The sequence below is a fragment of the Leptidea sinapis genome, chromosome 7, assembly GCF_905404315.1.
Source record: "Leptidea sinapis chromosome 7, ilLepSina1.1, whole genome shotgun sequence".
NCBI lineage: Eukaryota > Metazoa > Arthropoda > Insecta > Lepidoptera > Pieridae > Leptidea > Leptidea sinapis.
Genome location: NC_066271.1, coordinates 13,555,624 through 13,580,736, shown reverse-complemented (window position 1 = coordinate 13,580,736; position 25,113 = coordinate 13,555,624). Strand labels below are relative to the sequence as shown.

The 25,113-nt window shown below is 41.5% G+C and overlaps 1 protein-coding gene across 1 annotated transcript; it reads left to right on the top strand.

Moving 5' to 3' along the window:
- Window positions 1–325: 325 nt before the first annotated feature.
- LOC126965279 (general vesicular transport factor p115) lies at window positions 326–15,921 on the top strand. Its single transcript, XM_050808787.1, has 10 exons — window positions 326–559; window positions 870–1,004; window positions 1,358–2,304; window positions 3,021–3,342; window positions 4,743–4,887; window positions 5,920–6,168; window positions 6,976–7,145; window positions 8,418–8,594; window positions 12,334–12,567; window positions 15,734–15,921. Exons 1-10 carry the CDS (start codon window positions 482–484, stop codon window positions 15,827–15,829), a joined length of 2,553 nt encoding a protein of 850 aa, XP_050664744.1. The 5' UTR covers window positions 326–481; the 3' UTR covers window positions 15,830–15,921.
- Window positions 15,922–25,113: the final 9,192 nt, after the last annotated feature.

The following is a 25,113-nucleotide window of genomic DNA, read 5'->3' as shown; positions in this document are numbered from 1 at the left end:
GGGCGAAGACATTGATTGAATTTATTAGCTTATTATGTTCAGCAGGTTTTTTCGTTGAAGAAAATTCGTTAACGAATACAAAACTGTTAATAAAAACAGTTTATTGATTTAACGACCACCTCTGGCGGTGATCACTTAACACCACAGACGTACTTAACACCAGGTGACCGGTATGGGTTGTTTGTCCTCTTTTTCCATGAAAAAAAGTTACCCTCGTCATAAAATTAAGAAAACACTTTTTGAATTTTGTGAGTTGTCAATTTTCATATGACACTTATTAGTTAGGTATTTGTCACTTTGTCAGTAATCAGTAGGTACCTATGATAATTTGATAAACGAAAAACTCAAAAAAGTTAACGTCGACTGGTCCATTTTTATTATTGGTGTTTTGTTAATTTTGTAGGAATTCTGAAAACTGAATATGAGTTACAGGCATTAAAGTCTGTTTATAGTTTATACCAGTTTGGATTAATATATTACAATGGACTTTCTGAAAAGTGGTATTAAAACGGTTCTGGGTTCTCCAGAGCCCGGACATCAACCAACTGGAGCCGAAACGGTGACGATTTCATTTTTTTGAAGATAATTCGTATGATAAACTTCTTTATAATATAATAATAAAGTTTATAATTATAGATATTTGAAGTGAAGCTTATATCTATCAAAAGTTAAATTAATTTGATTGTATAGCTATAATAATATATAAATATCACACTTATGTACTGTAATATGTATTTTTTGGAGTGTCAAATAAATCTTGTGACGGAAATAATTATTAATCCTTAAATATTTTTATTTGATCTATTAAATATTGTAATGACTCAATTATTTTTTATTTTTATATATTTATTATTATGTCATTCTTATAGGTGGAGAGATTAGTAGATAGAGTGAATAACTCTACATTACTAGAAGACCGTAGAGATGCTTGCCGTGCCTTGAAAGCCATGTCTAGAAAGTACAGAGTAGAAGTAGGTGCCCAAGGCATGGACACATTAAAGCAGGTAAGAATAATAATTAATGTAACCATGTTGCCAAACTACATATGAAAAAATATGTGAAATATTAATGAATTCTTATTGAAACACTTTTCTCACTCTTGAAGAAATTGATGTCATAATATTTTTAATTAGAGTTATTATTTCATGTTAAGTCCAAGATGGTATAATATGCTATAATTTTAATGAAAATTGGAATTGGGCTTTTTATTGTGCAAGAAATATTATACTTATCCTTCACATAAGATCAGTAGATGATATGACACTTTGTTAGTAGAATTACTGTGAGGGATTTAGATACTGCTGACAATATGTCAGTATATTTGTACAGCATTGCTACATAAAATTGTAATATTTAGGTTTTAGAGTTGGATAGAGCTGATAATGAAACAATAAACTATGCATTGGATGCACTCAATAATATAATGTCACCATCACAATTTGAAGAAGAACAAGACAACCCTCACATCCCCATGAACATTGGAGAACAGTTTACAGAAATGTTTATCAAAGATCCTAACAATATACAGCTTATATTAGACATGTTAGATGAATATGATTTCCGGGTGAGGCTTTCTGCTGTACAATTACTAACATCACTCCTGACCAATAGAACAAAGGATATACAAGAAATTATTCTAGTAAAACCAATGGGTGTCTCAAAAATGATGGACTTGCTTGGAGACTCTAGAGAAGTTATAAGGAATGAGACTCTCCTATTACTTATAAAGCTGACCAAAGGAAATGCCAACATACAGAAAATTGTTGCATTTGAAAATGCATTTGATAGACTATTTGAAATACTGAATATTGAAGGTTATTCAGATGGTGGAATAATTGTTGAGGATTGTCTCTTACTTATGTTAAACTTACTGAAGAACAACAGCAGTAATATAAACTTTTTTAAAGAGGGCAGTTACATACAAAAAATGTTGCCAATGTTTAATACACCAGATGATAATGAGGATCTTGGTTGGTCGCCACAGAAAATTTCTAATGTACATTGTATGCTACAAATTGTCCGAACTGTTGTTTCACCGAGCAATTCGATTCAATTAGTGGCAAATTGTCAGAAAATAATGAAGAATGTTGGATTATTAGATGCACTGTGCAACATCTTAATGGCTAGTGGTGTACCTGCGGATATATTGACAGAGACTATAAATACAGTTGGAGATGTGATTAGGGGCAATGAGGTGAATCAGGAGTTTATTGGTAATGTCATGGCTCCGTCTAACCCTCCAAGGCCTGCAATTGTTGTGCTTCTTATGTCTATGGTGAATGAAAAGCAACCATTTGCATTAAGGTATTTTTTTTAATATTTTAGTTTTATTTTGATGAACTTAACCATCATGAAATAGTCATAGGCTTATTTGCATAGGCAATGAAAGTTTGAGCACCAAACTAAATATTACAATAAAATTGGAATAGTATTATATTTGAAATAGGCTTTTGTTGGATAGTCATTAAATTATGTACTTTAATTCAATATTTGCATTACTGCTGGAGTTTTTTATGGTTATAGCTAATGCCCCATGCTCTACTCATGTTAATTTAATCTCTCTGTTTATATCTCAACATATCCTAATGGGGTTTTCTTTAACATTGCTAAATTAAAAACTAGCTCATTGTAAGCAGAAAAGTATAAATATCAGAACTTATTTGTAAAAAATGCAATTGCTCAAAATATAAATTAGCAAACCACAAAAATATAATATTCTTACCATATCATTCACTTTTTTATACACTTTTCATACAAAAATACAAAGCCCAATAAAAAAAGCATTTTTTTGGATTATTTAGTTTTAATATCAGTTCTTTACACCTGAAACACAGGATTACCTAGTTCAGGCACAGTGTTAACTAGCTTTTAAGACTTGTATTATTTTATTATTTCCTAAATTAATAAATTTTGAATAAAGAAACTGATATTGAAACTAAGAGTTAAGTTGATTCTAGTTAAGTTTTGATACTAGTTAAAATCTTTTGTTCATAAAAATAGTACATAATACAAATTTTCAGATGTGCTGTTCTATACTGCTTCCAATGTTACCTTTATCACAATGAGCTCAGCCAGTCAGCTCTTGTCCAAACACTTCTACCCTCATCATCAGATGTCTCTGCTCTCACCAGTGGTCAATTACTGTGTGGTGGCTTATTCTCGTCGGATGTACTATCCAACTGGTTCTCAGCAGTAGCTCTGATGCATGGCCTAATAGAAAACCCTGTGCAAAAGGAACAATTGTTGAGGGTCCTACTGGCAACCAATGTGGGCAGTGCTCCCGTTTCCTTGCTGCATCAGTGCATATTATTGCTGCAACAGACAACAAAGTTGCAGTCCAAGGTTTGTTAAATAAATACAATAGAATCTCTATAAGTCAAACATCAAAAGAGACTCCAAAAAATTCCAGTCCATTTCTGATTTATAGAGAAACTCGACTTAGACAGATTTTGATTCAACATAAAGAGGTTGACATTCATTCTAATAAATTTTTATTTATTATAAATCATTAAAATTAAATTAAACACCTGACACCAAGCAAGCAAACATGTGTTAACATTTTCAATATTCTATTCATTGCTTATTCCTCATTTCTTTCTAAGAAATAATCTCTTATACTGTTGGCGAATTCTTAAAGTTGGTAACTTATTTTTTTTTTAACTATAGAGATAATAAGTCTTAAACAATTGAGTTGTAAAGGTTGTAAAATAAAACATTGCTATGTTCAAGATACAGAGGAAAAATTTAATTTTTCGAGTTATGGACACAAAATATGCTTATGCTCACTCAATCAAACTGTGGAATTAGCTTCCTTGAGAAGTGTTTCTAGGTCGATTTGACATGGTACCTTCTTAGCATGTACACTTACCTAATTGCCTACATAACATAACATATGTGTAATTCTTGCTGCAAAAGAGTATGGGTGATGGTGATCAATTACAACATGTATGTTTGTCTTGGACTTTTTTAATACCTGCCAACCTCAGTTACTTGTGACCAGTGTGATTGTAAACTCAATGAAATGATGGCATAGATAAAAAATGTTACCAATAAGATTCTGAAATATTTACATACAGTTTAATTCTAAAAAGGTTTTAATTTTATAATTGAATGATGATTGTTACGATATAAGGTATGTTGGTGTTTCTTCATCCAGAATATTTTCCTTTATTCAAAAGTAAAATAATGTATAGTACGTAATATTCAGCTTAAGGTTTCATGGTAAACAAACATTCATAATAACTACACTATACCTATTAGCAGAAAAGGACCTAACCAACGACTTAACAGGAAATGGCTATGTGTCAAATCTATATCCCATAGAAGTAGGTGCTATTGGTATACCATCAAAATTTCTCCACATCCTTGGCCTGTCGAGATCTGCAATAAACTTTTTAGTAGAACAAACATCTAAAGATGTACATCATAAGGGGTGTCTATAAACCCACATCCTAATCACAAGTTTTGGGCACTGTTCGGCACCCTCTGTCACACGATTGAACCTGAACCCGCACCATGGATTTTTTTATGACAGTAAGGGATGAGACGAGTAGGACTTTCAGCTGATTAACCAACCATTAGGAGAGGAAGTATCAATTACCATCCGTACATATTCATTGTAATTAATGCAGCGCTGCTCAGGATTCTTGAAGAACCCAAAAATTCTGAACAGTACCACAATTGCGCTGTCACCTTGAGAAATAAGATGTTAAGTCATAAATTGGTTAACATTACGTACGCAGGTAGGTCTACTGATGCTTCTGTGCACGTGGACAAGCGAGTGCAGCGCTGCTGTGAGCGCGTTCCTGGCAGCGCCGGGCGGTGTGGGGTTCCTAGTGAACCAGACCTCCTCCAACGATCACGACGACAACGACTCTCTGCTGCAAGGTGAATTCGCCCACAACAATCTAATGCTTGCCGCAAATAGACGCTAGAGAAAGTTCAACATGGGTAGGTCTACTAATAATATGGTCATCTCATTAGAAAATTTGAAGAATGCCTTCAAGTGCCAACTCTTCAGACCTGACAAAACACGGGCGCAAGAAACTGAGCGGTCTTTTTTATTCTTAACTAGCTTACCCGACAGACGTTGTTCTGTATATAATAAATAAAATAATGTTTTTATATGAATTTGTCAATAATATATCATAACATCAAAAATTTCTTCGTAAAATATGCACCCTGCTGTCGTAATGAAATTGTTTCACAGCAGAACTGTCAAACCGTGCGTTAATAAATTCTCTCATAGAAATTATGTATGGACACATCAAAGGAAAAACAAATTTGTTGTTTTTATTTAATTTAGCAGCATTTTCCTATTTTTTCACCTTTAAAACCTTCTCTGGACTTCCACAAATAATTCAAGACCAAAATTAACCAAATCGGTCCAGCCGTTCTCGAATTTTAGCGAGACTAACGAACAGCAATTAATTTTTATATAATATATAGATTTAGTTACAATACATTATGTATACACTAAAATTTATAAATTAATAGCCTGAGTGTATTTGACCATTGACATTATAGTAACTTTTGACACTTTTTTTTAAGTTTTAATCGTTTTTCGTAAGCAACACATTTGTTTTGTGCATTTTCTGGAATCATGTTGTAAAAGAATATACATCGCCGAATAAAAGACTTACTAACTGGACTTAACCGAGTAGCAGGCATAAAAAATTTGTTTGTTCCTTGTGCTAACATTATGAGTGTCGCAGTTTCTAGAAAATTCGTCAATGTGCTTATGAACATAAAGAACATTATCAACAATATATTGAGATGCATAATGATTAAAACAAATCCTTAACAATGTGAACCAAAGAATTCTTACTAATTTTGGTCATATTGGTGGACAAGAACCAGATGATGATGAATGAAATTTATATTTTTAACACCACCCTGACCTCAATTCTCATATTCCAGGACTCTCAGCATTCCTCCTTGCCATCTGTATACACTTCAATGACGATTCGGTTGAGGCTTACACAAAAGAGTCCCTGAAGCAACTCCTCGTGAAGCGTATTGGAGTTGAGACCTTCACAGCCAAGCTCAGCGAAGTATCGAAACATGAACTATACAACAAGGCCGCGAAGCACCCTCAGCTTAGGGTCAAAGTGCCGTCAGAGATTCTAATTGACTACGAGTTCTGCAGACTATTCAAAACATTGGAAGGTGAGGACCGCAATTGTGCGACTTTTTTTATGGAATAGGAGGACAAACGAGCGTACGGGTCACCTGTTGCTAAGTGATCACAGCCGCGCACATTATCTTGCAATACCAAAGTAATCACAAGGGCGTTGCCGGCCATTAAGGAAGGTGTACGCGTTTTTTCAAGGTACCCATGTCGTATCGTCCCGGAAACACTGCACAAGGAAGTTCATTCCACAGGTTTTTTAGTACGTGGAAGAAAGCCACACATCCAGATGGTGGTGATGATATCCTTACTTGACTGTGTCTAGTATAGAAACTAACAAGGCTTGCTAAAAATCTATCTATCTAGATAAACTATGTCTATGCGATAGGCATACTAGCGTATCTATAGACAATTTGACTGTCCGATAATATGGGACCAATTATTTTGTTTGTCAATATGTGCATTATCTATTGGTTTAATATTCAAAATACAAAATTCATGGACGGAACCCGACAGGCGCGGGTTCGAGTTCTGCATCGTCCATCAATTTTGGTACAAATGAAATTTGTATATTTAATCCCAGAAGTGATGGCACTTAAAAATAAACTATTTAGATTTGTAAGACCGACACCTCAAGTCAATTTCCTAATATGCAATTATTGGGGTTGAGCAGGTACAACTGTAAAGTAGATCCTGTAGATAGAGCCACAACCTGAGAGTTGAATAAAATATGTATAAATTTTGTTCGATGCGTCCCTCGGACGGTTGGATCAGTAGGTAAGAGCGCTCGGACGGTTCTCGAGAGGTGCGGGTTCGAGTTTAAACTAATAAAATTTGTGTTACAGGAATTCTCATACAGAGCGTGTCCAACAAGGAGGAGGTGTCCGGGCAGGCGGAAGGCGCGGTAGAAGGCCAGGTAGAGCAATACAAGTCGCTGATCCGGCAGCAGGATGCTCGCCTGCAAGAGCTGCTGCATCAGCTCGACTTGCTTATTCATCACAAGGGGAACTTGCAGGTTAGTGGATTTGGTGACCCGAGATGTGATGACCGTATTCATCGCATTTTTGTGTGCTGTCGTAAGTTACGACTAATTTGTCAGAAGAAGCTAGTTTCTTCTACCAAGCCCTCTCTTCAGAATGTGCCGGATTGGGTTAGAATGAAGCTTGTTAAAGTTAACCCCCATAACAATCTTGAGTGTGCGCGTTAATCTAAAAAAACCGATAAAATTACTCTTAATGCCTCGCCTAATATCTGAATACTGAGTCTCAAAATCTCGGGTGATTGCCAATAACTCCCTTATCGCCTCGAAGGCAGCCATGCAAGGCAAAGCACTTGGAAGCTTCGAAGAAATTGGGGTTCATAATTAATTAAAATAATAATTCCTATGTAAGTATTCGTAATAGACAATGACGTCCTATACATATGGACATATCATTCGCAGTCTGATAACGGAACGGCAAAAGTGTGCTTCAAGACAATGTAAGCACACTTTTCTCCTTAGTCGTGTGTCAATCAACTGTGTGGTTTTGATTTTGTATGAGGTGCATTGTCTTTATGTATAGAACTTCATTGGTAATGTTTGATTTTGCTGAGCAATATGGTGCAGGTAATCAAACACTGTACTTTTTTTTGTATAAGAAAAAGGGTCGAAACGAGAAAATCCGATGGCTTTAAAATGTCGGCCATTAATAATTCGCTCTCACTCGCACATGTATCATCAACCATCTGCCATCTCTATTTCGCTGTCAGACCGACCTATATCACTGCCATTTTCGTTTTCATTATTGGCATGGGGTATCATTATCATTACCGTGACTCAGGATCCGTGATTGAACCCAAAATTCTATGCAACATCGGATTTGAGCTAAGCTAGCTAGCTCAATAATTTCACTAGGTACGGCGTCGTTGAACCGTAACACAATAATGCTTGCACATTACTCTTGTTAATTTTCTAAATAAATTTAAGTTGTTATCAAGTACACAGTTTGGGTTTAGACATGGAGTATGTACCGAGGATGCACTCAGCTCGCTTATAACTAAAATTTAGGTAAAGGTATTGTATTCATGGATTTAAAAGAAGCCTTTGACACTGTTTCTGTGGCAACCCTCGTGTCCAAGTTACAATAAATTGGTATTTTATAAACCCCTCTAAAATTATTCAATGACATTATTACAATGGTAATGTAATAGAAAACAGAGGGTTAAGATAGTATAAGATTATAGAAGTGTGGGCCCAAATATTCAATAAATATATTTGAAAATAATCAAATCGTATCTCCCGTTGCAGCGTAGTCTCAACGAATCCATCGCGGCCAACTCTCTGCTCAAAGACGAGAACACCCTGCTGAAGGCGCAGCTATCCGCCCAGACACCGTCACACTCCAGCACCATGTACGACAACCAGGTGAACCCCACCCCGCAGAGCCACCAGGCGAGCCAGGCGGTGCCAACACTAACTCACCAGGTAATAATAGTAATAGTCTGAAGAGGCTCTTGTTTAATAACTGGATAAAGGGTCAGTTACAGAAAGCTGCTCTTTTGAGAACGGCACGCATCATGCAGAAGTTCTTTAGTCTGTCGGCGACCCAACCACCGGCGGAATTGGAACCAACTCTGGCGGGACTTTTTTTTATATTTATATGTTATAATATACATTTAAATGTAGGAAATATGATGAAATTATAATAAGGAGTATAATAATAATATTAACACACAAATTATCTTGCTCCAAACTAGGCATAGCCTGTACTATGGGCTAAAGGCAACAATATATTAAATACAATCAATGACGTTTGATCCATATGGACATATACGCATTCTGATAGCGGTATGGAAAAAGTGTGTTTAAAGACAATGTAAGCACACTTTTCTCCTTAGTCGTCTGTCAATCACCAAGCTTGCTTTTTTCTCCGGTAAGTTTATTTTATTTATGTGAGATTGTTTTTTTTTTATTGAATAGGAGGACAAACAAGGTTCCTGGTGTTCAGGTTCTTGAAAACCGCAATGTGGAGGACCGTCATACATCCAGATGTTGGGTATGATAACCTAACTTGTGGCTTGTCGTGCGAAGGTGGAATTCGGCGGCAGGAATCAGGTTAAACAGCTCTTCGGAACACTCCCCGTGATAAATGCGGTAGCTTCTAACGCAAGACACACAATGAGGCGACGTCTCTACGCAACGCCAAGTGATCCAGCCGTTCACAAAGCACCGGGTCCCCGACAATTCGAGCTGCTCTGCGTTGCACGCGGTCAAATGGATCGAGCTGATACTGGGGTGCGCCAGACCATAGATGACAGCAATACTCCATGTGTGGCCGGACCTGCGCTTTGCAGAGCGTTAGAATGTGGGCCGACTTGAAGTATTGCCGTGCTCTATTGATGACGCCCAGCTTCTTCGAAGCTTACTTGGCTTTGCCCTCCAGACGGCCACGGAATTGGCATTCGCTCGAGATTTCGAGACCCAGTATTCCGATACTAGGCGAGGCTTTAAGGGAAGTGTTGTTGAAGAGCGGTGATTCGACAAATGGGATTTTTTATTGGTAAACGCGCAAACTTGAGTCTTCTGGGGGTTAAATTGCACAGGGTTCAATTTACCCCATTCCGCGACCTTCTCGAGAGAGGTCTCGATAGACACAAGTTTCTTCCGGCACTGGAAGACGTTGAGAGGAGCGCCTTGTGCCATACACGTTCAAAGGCCTTAGCTATATCCAGGCTAACTGCCAGGCCTTCCCCCTTGCTTTCAATAGCCGCCGCCCATCTATGTGTTAGGTATACCAAAAGATCACCTGCCGACCGACCATGGCGAAAGCCGTATTGTCGGTCGTTGATCAACTGGTGACCCTCTAGGTATACCAAAAGCTGGCGGATGATTATGCTCTCCATGATTTTGGAGAGCAGGGAGGTAATAGCAATAGGCCTGTAGTTTGCCGGGTCCGAACTGTCTCCTTTTTTTTGGATCGGATGGACAAGGGCTGACTTCCATGAGTCAGGGATTACGCCTTTGTAATAAGAGTGCCGGAATAAACGCGTTAGCACCGGCGTCAACTCAGGGGCACACGTTCTAAGCACGATTGCAGAAATGCCATCCGGCCCGCTCAACTTCCTGACGTCCAACGAAAACAGAGCTCGCCTAACAGTTTTCTGTCTGAACTGTACTTCAGGCATAATGCTCTAACACCGCGGGATGGTCGGCGGTGGTTTGCAAAAAGCTTAAAATAATTCAGTCGTTTGACTGAATATTTTTTATTTAATATGGTGCAATTATTGACAAGTATTCACACCCCTTTCTCCCCCTTGTCAGAATTAGACAGATGAAAGGGCGCGACAAACACACAGTCACAAATGATAACTATAGAGTCGCTCTTTTTTTAAAGGCCCAGTGAACAATTATTAGCAATATTGTATTTTGTGTACGGAAAGTAGCTACTGTTGCATTGCCGATAGTCACTTTTTTTTAAAGGCCCTTAGAACAATATTGTGGTTTGTGCACAGAAAGTCATCGCCAGTGAATATGAACAGCTTTGTAAGCCGTGAACATGAACAATTACAAACTAGTGCTTTACACAGACATATCCGCGGAGGATCACAAATATAATTAAAATGTCTGCAAAATGAACTGTCTATGAACCTATTGTGAAACAATTGTAGAAAACAATTTTATTTCTGTCCCTTGTCCTGGTCCTTAATCTTGACTCGATTTAGAGAGGTTTCCTCATGCATATGTTATAAAGAGTCCCTAACTATATAGTCTATCTTTTATTTTACAATTTGATGCAAATAAAATACTTTTTGTGGGTTTATAAAACGTGTAATTCATAATATCAGAAAGTCCCATAAATTACTTACCACTTTATGAGCGTATAACATATATTTGTTATTGTGATTACGTGATTCTTCTTTAGTTTGATGCGAAATTGTTGCCATTTGGTCCCATAAAAAAATAACATAGTTTGGTGCAGTAGTTTTCATTTTATAAACATTTTTGTTTACCTGGATGATGTAATCTCAGTTTTTGTACAGCTTTTATAGGAGTTTTCATTTAGGTTGATTATATATTGCGGAATGAAATCCACAGGTGTTGGCACTAATGAAATTTGTTGTTTTTAATATAATAAATGCTTACCAACTGTACAGGGTACTTCAGCATACTGATTTATAGCTCTATCATTGAAGATAGTCTTTGTGACGTCTGTCGCGCTGTCGCCAGCTGGTTTTCACGTTCCTGAGCATCCTCGTGGGCGATCGATCATAAATACGAGCGAGTCTACGAGACCTCGAGTCAGCAGACTCGTTGGCTAGATGGTATAAGGCCTGACCTATGCGCTTCCTGTTAACATGTCTCTTTAGCAAGACCTTAGAATCACTAAGCGAGTCTAGACTCATACTGTTCAAGATTCCTGGCGTGACCATAATTTTATGTAACTTTCCATGGTGATAACAGACGTTTTTCACGATATATTCTCTGTCTCGCAACAACGGGAAGTATATATTCGAACAGCATTTTTTCAGATTCGATTCTTTTTCTGTTCCCGTTTCTGGAATCTATATTGTTAAAGACGCCGGGCATCTCTCGCCTAACCATAGCTACTTAAAAAATATATATATTAAATCAATAATGTTAATAAAAAGCAACGAAATATTATTGTTTACGTAATCTAGAACAATCCTACTGCAGTTAACAGAAAAACCTATAACACAATGTGACACTAAAAAGTAAAAAATAATAAAATTACGGTGAAAACCCGACCACATCTTATGCATACCTTCCTACCCAATACCTTTAACATTAATAAAATTCTATTATAATATTATGTTTTATTTGAAAGTTTTGAATTAAAATAATTCTGCTAATAATTATATGCTTTATAATTTTTTTTCAGTATTCCATCTAGCTATATATTTATATATAATACTATTATTTGTATATAATACATTAATGTATGTTTATATAATATATTTAATTTTATATACTTAACATGAAATTAAATATGTTTCATCCATTAAACGGATGATGAGGAAGAAGCTACGCAAGTATGTAATGATGTTGGCAAGTGGGAGTCCGTTGTCTCTGCCTATTGCTCTGGTCTCTGGCTCGTACTGAGTTAGAAACGTATCAAAATAAGAAAATAGTCTATTAAGTAATTAATTATTTTTCTAGAATTTTCCTCAAAGCGTCCTTCCACTGTGTTCTATTTGTTTTCCAGTCAAACCAGACAAATCCCGCGCAACACAATGAAATAACAGAGTATGAAATCCGAATAGAGCAAATGAGTGCTGAAGTGAGTAGATTGAACGCCCAGGTGGAAGAACTGAACACGCAGGTGAGCAGGCTGAACGGAGAGGTGGCGAGTGCTCGCCAAGGGCAGCTGGACGCCGAGCAAGAACTGGAAAAGCTGAAGAAGGATCAGGATGACTTGTTGGAGTTACTCGCTGATCAGGTATGTACCTAGTGGTGCTACCCTTGTAGCCTCTCATCCTATTTAAATTCTCACATCTCAATGTCTTTTCGATCGGTGATCGAAAATATGGTGAGTAACCTATGCACAGACCTATGAAAAAATTTAATAGTTTTGTGTGAAGTTGACCAACTCTCACTGGGTTGGTGTGTCAACTAAAAACTACATTCTTAACCTTCCTATACCCGCGCCAATTTTTGTGACACCTAAACCCGCGTACGGTCTCAGAGACCTAAATTTTGGAACCCCGATTCATATGATTTTCCTAAGAAAACCTATATAAATAACGTTTGACCCTAAAAGTAAAGAATATAATGAAAAATTATTATCATATAATTACTTTATTATTAATTATTTAACAGACTCTCTGTCTTATACAAAGCAGCCTTCAAAGTACAGAGTTTTGTCTTGGGTACTAAAACAGAACTAAAACATTTTTTTCTTCGAAAAACAAAAATAAATTGGCGCAGTTGTATCGTGTTTTGCGTTATTTGCGAGCCTAAGTCTTATGATTTTAGGCAAGTTTAGAATTTCGTCGACGGAGATGCGAATTTATGAGTTGGTATGATAAGGCTTTAAGAAATATTCTGCTGCAAATTTTCTTATCAGGATTGTTTTACACATAACTTTACCATCAGCTACGTTATAAGTCCCAGACAGGAGTTTTGTTCCATCTATTCTGTCTATCTATCTTTTCCAATGTAAAAATCTCTGGAACTTTGACGGTCTACCTCTTCAGCCAAAACTTTGATCTCGTCTTTTTCATCGTCTTCTTGCTCTGTGTCTCAAGTGCGTCTTCCACCTCGCTTTCATTTTTTCATTTCCGTCTTCGTAATCACTGTCAGAAATATATTCTTCCAACAATTATTGGATTGCCTCTTCATTGATTTAAAATTTACACACACAGTAAATAAGTTAAAAAAAAGACTAAATAAACAGTATAAATAATAATTTTATACTTACACAAAAAGTTACACCTATACCCGCGTCGGTCTCACGGCCCGATTGGCGCCAAGTACGTGCACACGAGCGTTCCCAACAAGCGCGTGGCGAGCACGGACATGAAGCTAGCAACAAATCAGACAATTCGAAAAATCACACCGTCGGTCTCATAGACCAACGCGCGGGTATAGGAAGGTTAAACTCAAGAAAGATGCGCACTGTAAACGTCGAGTTGTGGAACTTAGTCCATGATAACCCTTTTTATGTAAACGAATCAATAGAGTCCATTTATTTTGCAACACCAGTGGAATCACATTGCAGGCTTTCAGGGACCTCTGAATTTCTTGTGTCTGAGTTAAGGGGAAAATGTGAACCAATACAATTTTTTTTGATGGTACCCATGCCCTATTCACCTGGGAACACCAGTTAGCAATGTCTTTTAATGAGATTGAAAACATTTGCTGGTCTGAACTGATATTTGGAACTTGCTATTGATTTGCTTGAATGATAATATTAAACTGATTATGATGATAATGCTAAGATGAGGTCATCTCAGATGGGTCATTGGGCACGCCGGAATCATGGGCAATGATATGGCCGATGAGCTCGCAAGAGCTGGAGCTAAAGCTAATAACGGCATTCAACAATAGATACGCGAATGAAGCCCTATTATTGAACAGGAAAAATCTATGCATATTTACCACAATGCTAACTGGGCACTGTCGCTTAAGCAAGCCTTTACACAAAACGATAAAACTTTCTTCATCTCCTCTGCGATTGCGGCCCACTAATGTATAGGGTTGACCAAAAGTCCGTTTATAATTGGTATGATGATTAAAAAAAACTAATTACAGTAGATCAAAATTGTTTATTGTTTTCGATAGTAAACAAAAGGGGAATTTATTTCTCAAAAATCACATAATCCATATGCAATCCTTCATTATTCTGGCATTGCTGCAATCTAGAGCGGAAATTTTCGATGACAGCTTTACATGTTTCTGTTGAGATGTTTTGGATTTCTGTGCGAATACGATCCTTTAATTCGTCAAGAGTTACTGGGTTGGTTGGCTGGAATGCAGGGGTTTTTGATCACCATGACATAGTGACTCCAATAACGACAATTTTGTCTATTAACATGCCCATTTAGGTGGAAGTGTGCCTCGTTGAGAAAAAATGTTTGTAAAACTTGTGAATCGCTCTACCATTTCGTTCGCAAACTGCAACCTAGTGGCATGGTCCTGAGGCCTTCTTGCACCATTTTATAAGGATGTAGACTTAAATCTTTCTTGAGGATGCGGTTTAATACATCATTATCTTGGCACGTTAGGGACAGCAGACCGCTTTCGAGTTGAAAGTCCAGGTTGGTCATGAACAGACGATTTTACTCGCTCCACGGTTTCGGGGTCCCTCGACGTACTAGGCCGACCAGATCGGGGTAAATCCATTGTTGAACCCGTCTTCTCAAACTTGAGCACCCATTTTTTAATTAACACACCTGATGGAGCTTGATTTTTGTGTCGTATCTTGTAATGATTGTAAAACTTTCGTTAAGCTAAGGTCGCAGAATCGTTGTTTCGATATTACTCGCGTACACTAAACTCACGTCGACAAGCGCTGAACGACGCCATGGTACTAAATTCCCATTGGCCGCTCTTGCCATGCGTAACCCCTCCACCCCCCTCCGCTGCTAGACGCGGCAACCGAATCAAATGTTAACGGACTTTTGGACCAGCCTTTATAAGCATAACAACCATCCTTGGTGACTACACTCTGCTCCCAGATGCTATTTGTAATACTCGCGTCAAGAATATACTGCAGGTCGTAAAGGCGGCAGGGCTTGACGACGAGCTATAAGTATGAGTGGCGAACACAATAGTTCTGGTCGTGGTGTTACTAGGACTCATACTATCACCTCTCTAGCCATTTAATATTGCCACTCAAATTACTGTGCATTACGCAAAATTTACAAAATAAATTACGATCACAACCAACGTGTTGAAACAAAGACTTAATGAAACTTAATGGATACTTTAAAGGAAACTTGAGATTTGACAGCTGATTAATTAATGTCTTCGTTGATCAACGTTTCATTGGCAACCACACACTAGAAAATATCAAATAAATTTAGAACCTCACTTTTTTGAAGTAGGCTCAAATACGAGATAGTTCAATATATTGTCCTATACTATATTCTTATTGATTTCAGGATTTAAAAATAAGTAACTACAAAATGCGGCTGCTATCTCTGGGCCAGCCAATAGAAGATGACGAACCGACAGAAGCCACGCCCACTTCGACATAGAGTATTACAAATAAGAATAATTATGTTGTTATCAATTAAAGTATGTATTATTGTGAATTTTATGATGTTTTAATATATTATTATTTATTAAATGACGTTTTATTTGGAAAACCATATAAATTTGAAAATCAGTCTGCATATTAGATACTCATGTATCTTATACTGCGTGAATCAGAAAGGGTATGTATTATTGTGAATTTTATGATGTTTTAATATATTATTATTTATTAAATGACGTTTTATTTGGAAAACCATATAAATTTGAAAATCAGTCTTCATATTAGATACTCATGTATCTTATACTGCGTGAATCAGAAAGGGTACGACATCCCTTCAATGCTACGTTATACAAGTCATATGCAATAGTATTGTGATGTTTTTACATTTGAATAAATAAAAATAATAAAAGCCCCTACAAAATAAAAATATTTTAAAGAGACCGTCATTTAATATAGACGGTGCCGTTGTTTGTAAACCAACTTAGGTAACCCTACCTACGGACTTAGCGAGTGCCTGAGCGTAGGTACATACCATTCTTTTTATTTTTATCCTTCGCAGCTTTTGAAAACTCCTTGAGTTTCACAATAAATACACAGAAAACACCATATCACGTCATTTTATTATGTTTTAGGTAGTTAGGCACCTAAGTAGATACCTAGTTATTTCATCATTAGTACGTTCAAAACAGTATAGGTACGTACATCACACACAATAATAATAAAAAATTAAATTAAACATCCATTGAATCTGAGATGAATAAGGGGTACGCACACTAGACGAAATCACACAATAGCACGTGGCTTCTGTTTATGTATTTCACATACAATTAGAATAACGTACTTCCTGTTATTGCGTAACAGATTGCGATCAAAATAAGAAATTACATAACGTTACACAGTTTCACGCCTGTATTCCTGAAGGGTTAGGCAGAGGTGTATTTTTTCCAGCCACGTTTCATTATTATTTTTTATTTTTTTTTTATGGAAAAAGAGGACAAACGACCGTACGGGTCACCTGGTGTTAAGTGATCACCGCCGCCCACATTCTCTTGCAACACCAGAAGAATCACAGGAGCGTTGCCGGCCTTTAAGGAAAGTGTACGCGCTTTTTTTGAAGGTACCCATGTCGTATGGTCCCGGAAACACCGCACAAGGAAGTTCATTCCACAGCTTTATGGAACGTGGAAGAAAGCTCCTTGAAAACCGCACTGTGGAGGACCGCCACACCCAGATGGTGGGCGTGTCGTGCGAAGGTGGAATTCGGCGGCAGGAATCAGATGAAATAGCTCTTCGGAAGTGATAAATGCGAATAGAAGACACAATGAGGCGATGTCTCTACGCAACGCCAAGTGATCCAGCCGTTCACAGAGCACTGGGTCCCCGACAATTCGAGCTGCTCTGCAATGAACACGGTCAAATGGATTGATACTGGGGTGCGCCAGACCATAGATGAGAGCCTATTTGGCTTTGCTCTCCAGATGGCCGCGGAATTGACAAGCGCTCGAGATTTCGAGACCCAGTATTCCGATACTAGGCGAGGCTGTATGGGAAGTGTTGTCGAAGAGCGGTGATACGACAAATGGGATTTTAGATATAGATATCCATTTTGTTGAAATCATAAATATGCGCGGCGGCCATCTTGGATTTCAAAAATGATGCCAAATTCGTTTTCTGCACCCTCGAGAACCTCGGATATGATATCCATATTATTGAAATCATAATGTTGCGCGCCATTGCGGCCATCTTGGATTTAAAAAAACCAAATTGGCGCGTAACCGAAATTCGTGACTATTTGCTATAAAATTTCTCTCATACGTCGATAAAGATGTTTTACTTCAAAAACATACCAACGTACTGAGAACCTACTCTTTTTTTGAAGTCCGTTAATGTTCTCACGAGCTCAAGTTTTTCCGAATATATGGTATATTCGCCATCCCCGGGGCGTAAAAGAGAATAGGGTAGTCCCAGGCCCTAGGGTGTCGTAAGAGGCGACTACGGGCTTATTGAAAGTGGGAGAGTCACGCTACCGTCTTTTGACGTCAGCACAATCGGGCCAGACTCGTCTGGGTTACTTACCACACTCGCACAGAATACCGGCGTGAAGTAGCGGCCTAGTGCCGCTATGTTTCGCATAGGTTAGTGTCGAGGACCGGAGGCCATTCCTCCCCCCCTTCCCCCCAACAAAATATGAGAGCGGTATCAAAAGAGAAATTACCCCAGGAGGGTACCGGCTCCTGTAGAGCCGGAGAATCCCTCCCCGAGCATTCGCGCTCGGGCTGCCCCTCGTATTCTGGGGAGGCCACAGTACCGCGCATGACCAAGGACAAACGAGGCAGTATCACCACGGCACCCCGTTTCACGCTTAATGTGGACTTTTGTAACATCAGGGGAATTCACTCCAACTAAAACGCCCTCCACCACCACCTTGAGACGGCGCAGCCGGCCTTGTGTTTCCTTACGGAGACGCAGAAATCTCGACCTAGCGATACGTCATATTTATCGTAGCCCGGGTACAAAACTGAGCACAATTTCATGCCTCATGCCGGGGTATGTGTGTACGTTAGGGAGGATATCTGCTGTCGCCGTCTCGGCAATTTTGAGGGTAGGGGTCTGTCTACTCTCTGGCACCGCGTAGATTTATTGGACCGCGTCCGCATCTATGTCCCAAAGTCCCAAAGTGGTAACGCAGAAACCCATCACCTCATGGGCTGCGTTCAAACGGCAATTGACGACGTGCTTGCACAGATCCCCTCCGCAGAAATCGTAGTCTTGGATGATTTCAACAGGCACAATGCCGAATGGCTTGGATTACGTACCACAGACTACGCAGGGCGATCTGTGCATAATTTTGCATTGGCATATGGTCTGACCCAGGGCGGGGGTATCGTCAGTGAATCGATATAGATATTGACTGACGCAATCCCTACTCTCAGCGTCTGTCCGACGCTGGGTTTGGCGAATGGTCCATTCATTGATCCCCTAAACAATGCCAGTGGACTATCCTTCACGAGGTTGCCGCCCGTTCTTTGGCCAATTACCGTTGTACAGTCACAAATACTTACGGCAATTGGCTAGACAAAAACCTCTGGCCGCCCCACAACCTTTACCCACCCCTAATCCCTTCCTCCCCCCCTTCCTCCTTCACTTCACCTCATGTGGTCGTGAGGTCGAAGGCTTATTACACTAATGGGTAAGGGACTTTCGACCACCCACGTGTTTGTGCCGTGCGTGGATACCCGTACGGAGGGAGCAGGGAATCCTGGTGGTTGAGCGGATAGCGGGTCGGTCAGTTACCTGCTTGACGTAACACACCTCTTTGGTCCTAGGCTTCCTCTTAAACGGGCGGCCGAGGGCCAGCCACCCTCGATCAATCGGCTGTGACTTCCCGTCAGAGGGCTGCCGGCGAGCTACCTAAAATCCATGTGGGTGCCTATGGCCCGGTCGCGGGTGCTGGGGTGAGCGCGGGGGGCTCTCTTCTCCCCGTATGCAGCTCCTGCATTTCTCGACCGTCAGTCATCAGTCATTCACGGTGAGGGTCGCTATATCCCCGCAGAAGTCCTGGGGTCCATACACATCAGGGTGTATGGCGTCCCCTACTGAGGCTCCATGGCGGCTGGGGCGCTGTCGGGGATGAAAATTTTCAAAAATTTCAAGTATGGATAAAAAGAGAAATACTGATACGCCTATCGATCCAGCTGCTCTCCCGGGAGCGCTTATTCAGGTGACCGCAAAGTTGCCTAAGACCCAAACTTCGGCTGCTCCTACAGCGCCAAAAGAGACTTTAGACCTCTCCACTCTTAAGGAAGCTATACCGGCAACAACCTTCACGGACGATGCCTGGACGCTTCCTATCAGAAAAGAAGAGAGCAAGCCCAGCTACAAAGCACCTAGTAAGGCTGCACGCAACCGCGCGCGAGCTGAAGCTAGGAAGGCGAGGAAAATTGCCGCCAAAGCCAACCCTCCCAAACCCCAAGAGGTTAAAGGAGGTGGCGCGGTGGGAGACAAAGGCAAGCCTCAAGGACAGCCTCAAATTCCACCGAAAGAAACAGACAAACAGGCACAGAAAAGGCCGCGCGGGAAACGCGCGGGCAGACTAGTCCACTAAAGGGCAGAAGCTCGAGTTGCTTCCGGGCAGGGATCACACCCTCCCAAGGGCAACAAACGAGCTCGTCCTGATGACACTTTGTCACCACGTGATGACGCAAAGCGCACGAGTACGAACCCGCGGGCCATTACCAAAAAGGGTCTCATAAAATATGCGGACATATGCAAGTCTAACGACCTGCTAGTCGCTGTAATGAAGGAGCCCTTTAAAGACATCAAAGCTGAGCAAGCCGAGGCAATCCAGATGGCTATAGAGGAAGCGATAGATGCAGACATATGCGCCGCCACCTCCTCTACAGACCCGCTAAGGCTGCCCAGCTTCAGAGGCAGAGCCAACCACGGTGAGAGTACCCTCAAGCTTTGGTGCGAGGATACGTACACCGTGGAATGGCTAAGAAAAACGGTCGCAAAGATCAGCTCGCCACTGCCAGACACCAGACTGGTTGTTCGGCGCCAAGCCGATATTCCCAAGAAGGTAAAGGCGGTGATGATCATTCCGAGGTTCACCAAGGGCGAAAATCTGAGCCTACTCCAAACCAGATTCACCGGTCAAAATCCCTGGTACAAAGTCCGCACCTGGAGTCTGTACCATATTCCAGAACCAGACGAAAATGGCAAAGTACGCATCGTCCTTGGTATTCCGGAAGAAGACGTATTGGAGCTCAAAAAACGAGACCGACGAGTCTCGTACAAATGTGGCTCCATATATGTACACTTCCCCGACCAGGAAGGTAAGGACAGCGAGCCTCCGAAACCCAAATCGGACTCGGCACCGCAGCCGAATCTGCCTACCTCGTCTGCTCCTGAGGCATCGCCCGACATCCGTATGGATGACGAGCCGGAGGGTGGACAAGACCTCACCTCAGGAACAGCCCCTGCGGCCACCCGTCAGGGGACAGACGGTGTCTCTGTGACCACCACTCCTAAAGAGGGTGGAGCTCCCACAGAGACCAAGCCGCACTCCAAGGACTGGTGGCAGCAAGGGGTCGGGGAAGACCATCAATTAAAGGAGCTGGAGGAAAGTCTGCTGCATAGTGATGGCAGCCCAGACCCATTCACCTCCACTCCTTAAAATACTACAAACCAACCTCCAGCACAGTTATACCGCAACGGCTAACCTGCGAAGGGTGCTGGAGGAAAACACCGGGACCATAGCCCTAATCCAAGAGCCGTGGATTAGACATGGCAAAATATGTGGTCTGAATAACATCGGAGGCAAGATTCTAGTGGACACTGCCACCGAAGGTAAACCACGTTCATGTATCTACACACCAAAGCATGTAACGACTACCATTATAAACGAGCTATGTTCCAGAGATCTAACCGCTGTCAAGCTCCAAGCAGATGACCGCCTAGGCCTGCCAAGTGTGGTCCTAGCATCGGTCTACATGCCAGGCGACGAAGAAGTACCATCGTCGGAGCTCTCTGCGCTGATGACATACTGCGAGACAGAGGATCTCGAGCTCATCATCTCCGCAGACTCCAACGCGCATCACACCATCTGGGGCAGCCAGAACACCAACAAAAGAGGTGAGGATCTACTTACTTTTCTCTTTTCAACCAACCTTAATATACTAAACAGGGGCTCCGAGCCGACCATTGTCACAACGCGAGCCCAAACCGTTATTGACCTAACGCTAGGAACCGATCATGTATCCACACACATCACCGACTGGCACGTGTCGGATGAACTTTCATGCTCGGACCATAGGTGGATTAGGTATAACCTACACATTAACATAAAACCTGCCCTACCAAGGCGTAATCCGCGCAAAACGGACCGCGCCAAGTACAGCAAATTGGTGAGGAATGAGCTTCAGTCCATCACCATACCGTATGAATACAACGGCACGGCGGGTATTAACACACATATAACTGACTTATCTCATGCATTAATCAACAGCTATGAACAGACGTGCCCTCTTACTTCGACAAAGTCCATTTCAAGCAACAGATCTGCGTGGTGGGGTCCAGAGCTGGAAAGGCTGCGAGGCAAAGTAAGGAAGCTGTTCAACAGAGCCAAGAACACCCGGGCACCAGACGACTGGGATGCGTACAAGCAAGCCCAGTACCGGTTCATGAAGCGTATCCGCGATAGGAAGAGGGAAGGGTGGAGACGCTTCTGCACCAGTATAGAATCCACTAATCAAGCGGCTAAAGTTAAAAACATACTCTCACGCGACCCAGATCGAGACTTAGGTTGCCTGAAAAAATCTGACGGAACGCACACCAAATCCGACACTGAGACCTGCGAATTGCTCCTGAAAACTCACTTCCCTGGCTGCCGCATCACCAACAACCAGTCGTGGAATGTGGCGTCGCAGAGTAGCACACCGGATCAGACGGATTGGACCACAGCTCACAGGGTGGTAGACACAGATAAGGTAATGTGGGCAATCAATAGCTTTCTTCCATTTAAAACAGGTGGCCTTGACGGTATTTTTCCGGGGCTGCTACAATGGGGAGACACCGGGGTGCTGGCCCTGCATCTCACAGCTATATACAGGGCCTGTCTAGCACACCGATACGTGCCACTCCAATGGAGGGAGGTGAAAGTAGTATTTATCCCTAAGCCCGGCAAGAGTGACTACACGAATCCCAAATCGTTCAGACCAATCAGTCTTACATCCTTTCTGATGAAGACTTTAGAAAGGCTTTGCGATAGGGAAAATGCTCTCCTACACAAACCACTACACATCAACCAACATGCCTATAGTCAAGGCAAATCAACTGAATCTGCCCTTTACTGCGTAACATCACTTGTAGGTAAAGGTCTATCACGTAAACAATCAACTTTAGGTGCATTTATTGATATTGAAGGCGCCTTTGACAAAACTCCTTTTACTAGCATAGGCCGAGCGCTAGCTGAACACAATGTCGATCCTACAATTGCCGGGTGGATAGACAACATGTTGAGGCACAGAGCGATGCGTTTTACTGTGAACACCAGCACAAGATGTGTGGTGGCAACTGGATGCCCACAAGGAGGGGTACTCTCACCACTCCTTTTGAACCTTATGGTGGACGAGCTCATCGTGGAGCTAAACAGAAAGAAACTATACACAGTAGGCTATGCGGACGATCTCGCCATTCTAATAACAGGTCCATTCGAAAATATCCTATGTAATCTCATGAGATCTGCTTTTAAGATAATCGAAGAATGGTGCACACAACCATCAAAGACTGAGCTAATACTTTTCACTAACAAACGCAATTTTGGCAATCTTACATTACCTAAGTTGTTCAATACCGAGATAAGCCTTACTAAAGAAGTTAAATACCTGGGGGTCATACTGGACAGTAAGCTGCTTTGGAATAAACACATAGACCACAAGCTGAAAAAGCATGTATAATATTTTGGCAGTGTAGAAGACTCAAAGGGAGAACCTGGGGTCTTGCTCCAAAGATATGTAAATGGCTATATACTGCATTTATTAGACCAATTATCACCTACGGAGCAATAGCTTGGTGGCCCAGGACAGAGCTAACAACAGTACAAACCAAACTGCAGCGATTCCAACGGCTGGCCTGCACAGCCATAACTGGTTGCATGCGCACTACGCCAACATCTGCCCTAGAAACCATTCTAGGGCTCACACCGCTTGACATACATATCCAACATGAGGCGACAATGTCGGTTCTCCGCCTGAAGCTGATGGGTGTATGCAAGAATGATGACTGCCTCACAGGAAACCTCTGGAACAGAGTAAGGAAGGATTTCCCACTCTGTGAGGCACCCTGTGATAGAATACCCAAAACTTTCTTTCAAAAGAATTACCGTATTCAACTGTTCGAAGTGGGAGCAGACCAGTCAGGTGTAAATGAACTCAGAATTTACACAGACGGCTCCAAAATGGCAGCCGGAACTGGAGCTGGCATCTTCTCACAGGAACTGAATATAAACACCTCTATACCCTTAGGCATACACAGCTCCATATTCCAATGCGAATGCATAGCCATCAAGGCAGCTGCAGACGCGATACTAAGAAGGAAAATACACGGATATTATATCCGTATTCTATCCGATAGTATGGCAGTACTGACTGCGCTGGGGAGCAACACCTATAACTCAGCGCTGATATACGAGTGTCACCGATCCTTAGAACGAGCTGCCTCTAACAACTGGGTAACTCTGCAATGGATCAAAGGACACAGCGGTTCGTTGGGGAACGATGCAGCGGATGAACTTGCAAGGCGGGGGTCGGAAACGCAAGTGGCTGGCCCAGGGCCAGTCCTGCCGCTACCCTTCAGCCAAATGCGGTCATGGATACGCTCTCTCACCAACAACCTACATGGAACCCGATGGACAAATGTCTCAGGTTGCAGACAGTCGAAAGAGGCGATTCCTGCACTATCGCCCAAACTGACACGTCGACTTATTAGCCTAAACAGACATGACATCCGAATTATGGTCGGCACCCTAACGGGTCACACATCACTGAACAAACACCTATTTACAATCGGCGTTACGGACAGTCCTAAGTGCAGGGACTGTCTAACCGAAGATGAAACGGTCACTCACGTAATCCTGGAATGTGCTGGGGTGGCCAACCAACAGGCACAAACCTTAGTAAATACAAGGTCGCTCCAGGAAGTCTGTGAACACCCCAGGAGTGATCTGAACTTCTGGAAGGAGCTGGGCTGGTTGGAATGACTGGCCAACACTGCACGCAAAATGGACCCAATTAAGCGGTCTAATTGCGGAAACAGGAGCCCTTTACCAATACCAATGGTCTGTCCCAATTGGTTGAGTCGCCAACGCGGCTCTCGGATGTGGACAGCCACATGCCTTCCTTATTAGATCTGCTGCTGACTACACATCCCGATAGTTACCAGGTCTCTCTCGACGCCCCTCTCGGAACGTCCGACCATTGCCTGGTCAGGAGTGTAGTGCCCAACGTCGCAGACCACCTGTGACCCGCCGCGTTTGGCACTACAAGTCAGCAGATTGGGATAGGATGCGCTCCTTTTTTGCATCCTACCCTTGGGGCAAGGTGTGTTTCCCTTCGGATGATCCTAGTGCCTGCGCCGTTGCAGTAGCCGATGTGATACTACAGGGCATGGATATTTTTTTACCAAGCTCTGTAGTACCCATCGGTGGCAGATCACAGCCCTGGTTCGATGCGTCAGTTAAAGCAGCATCTGACTGCAAAAAACAGGCGTATCGAGCTTGGTTTGCGG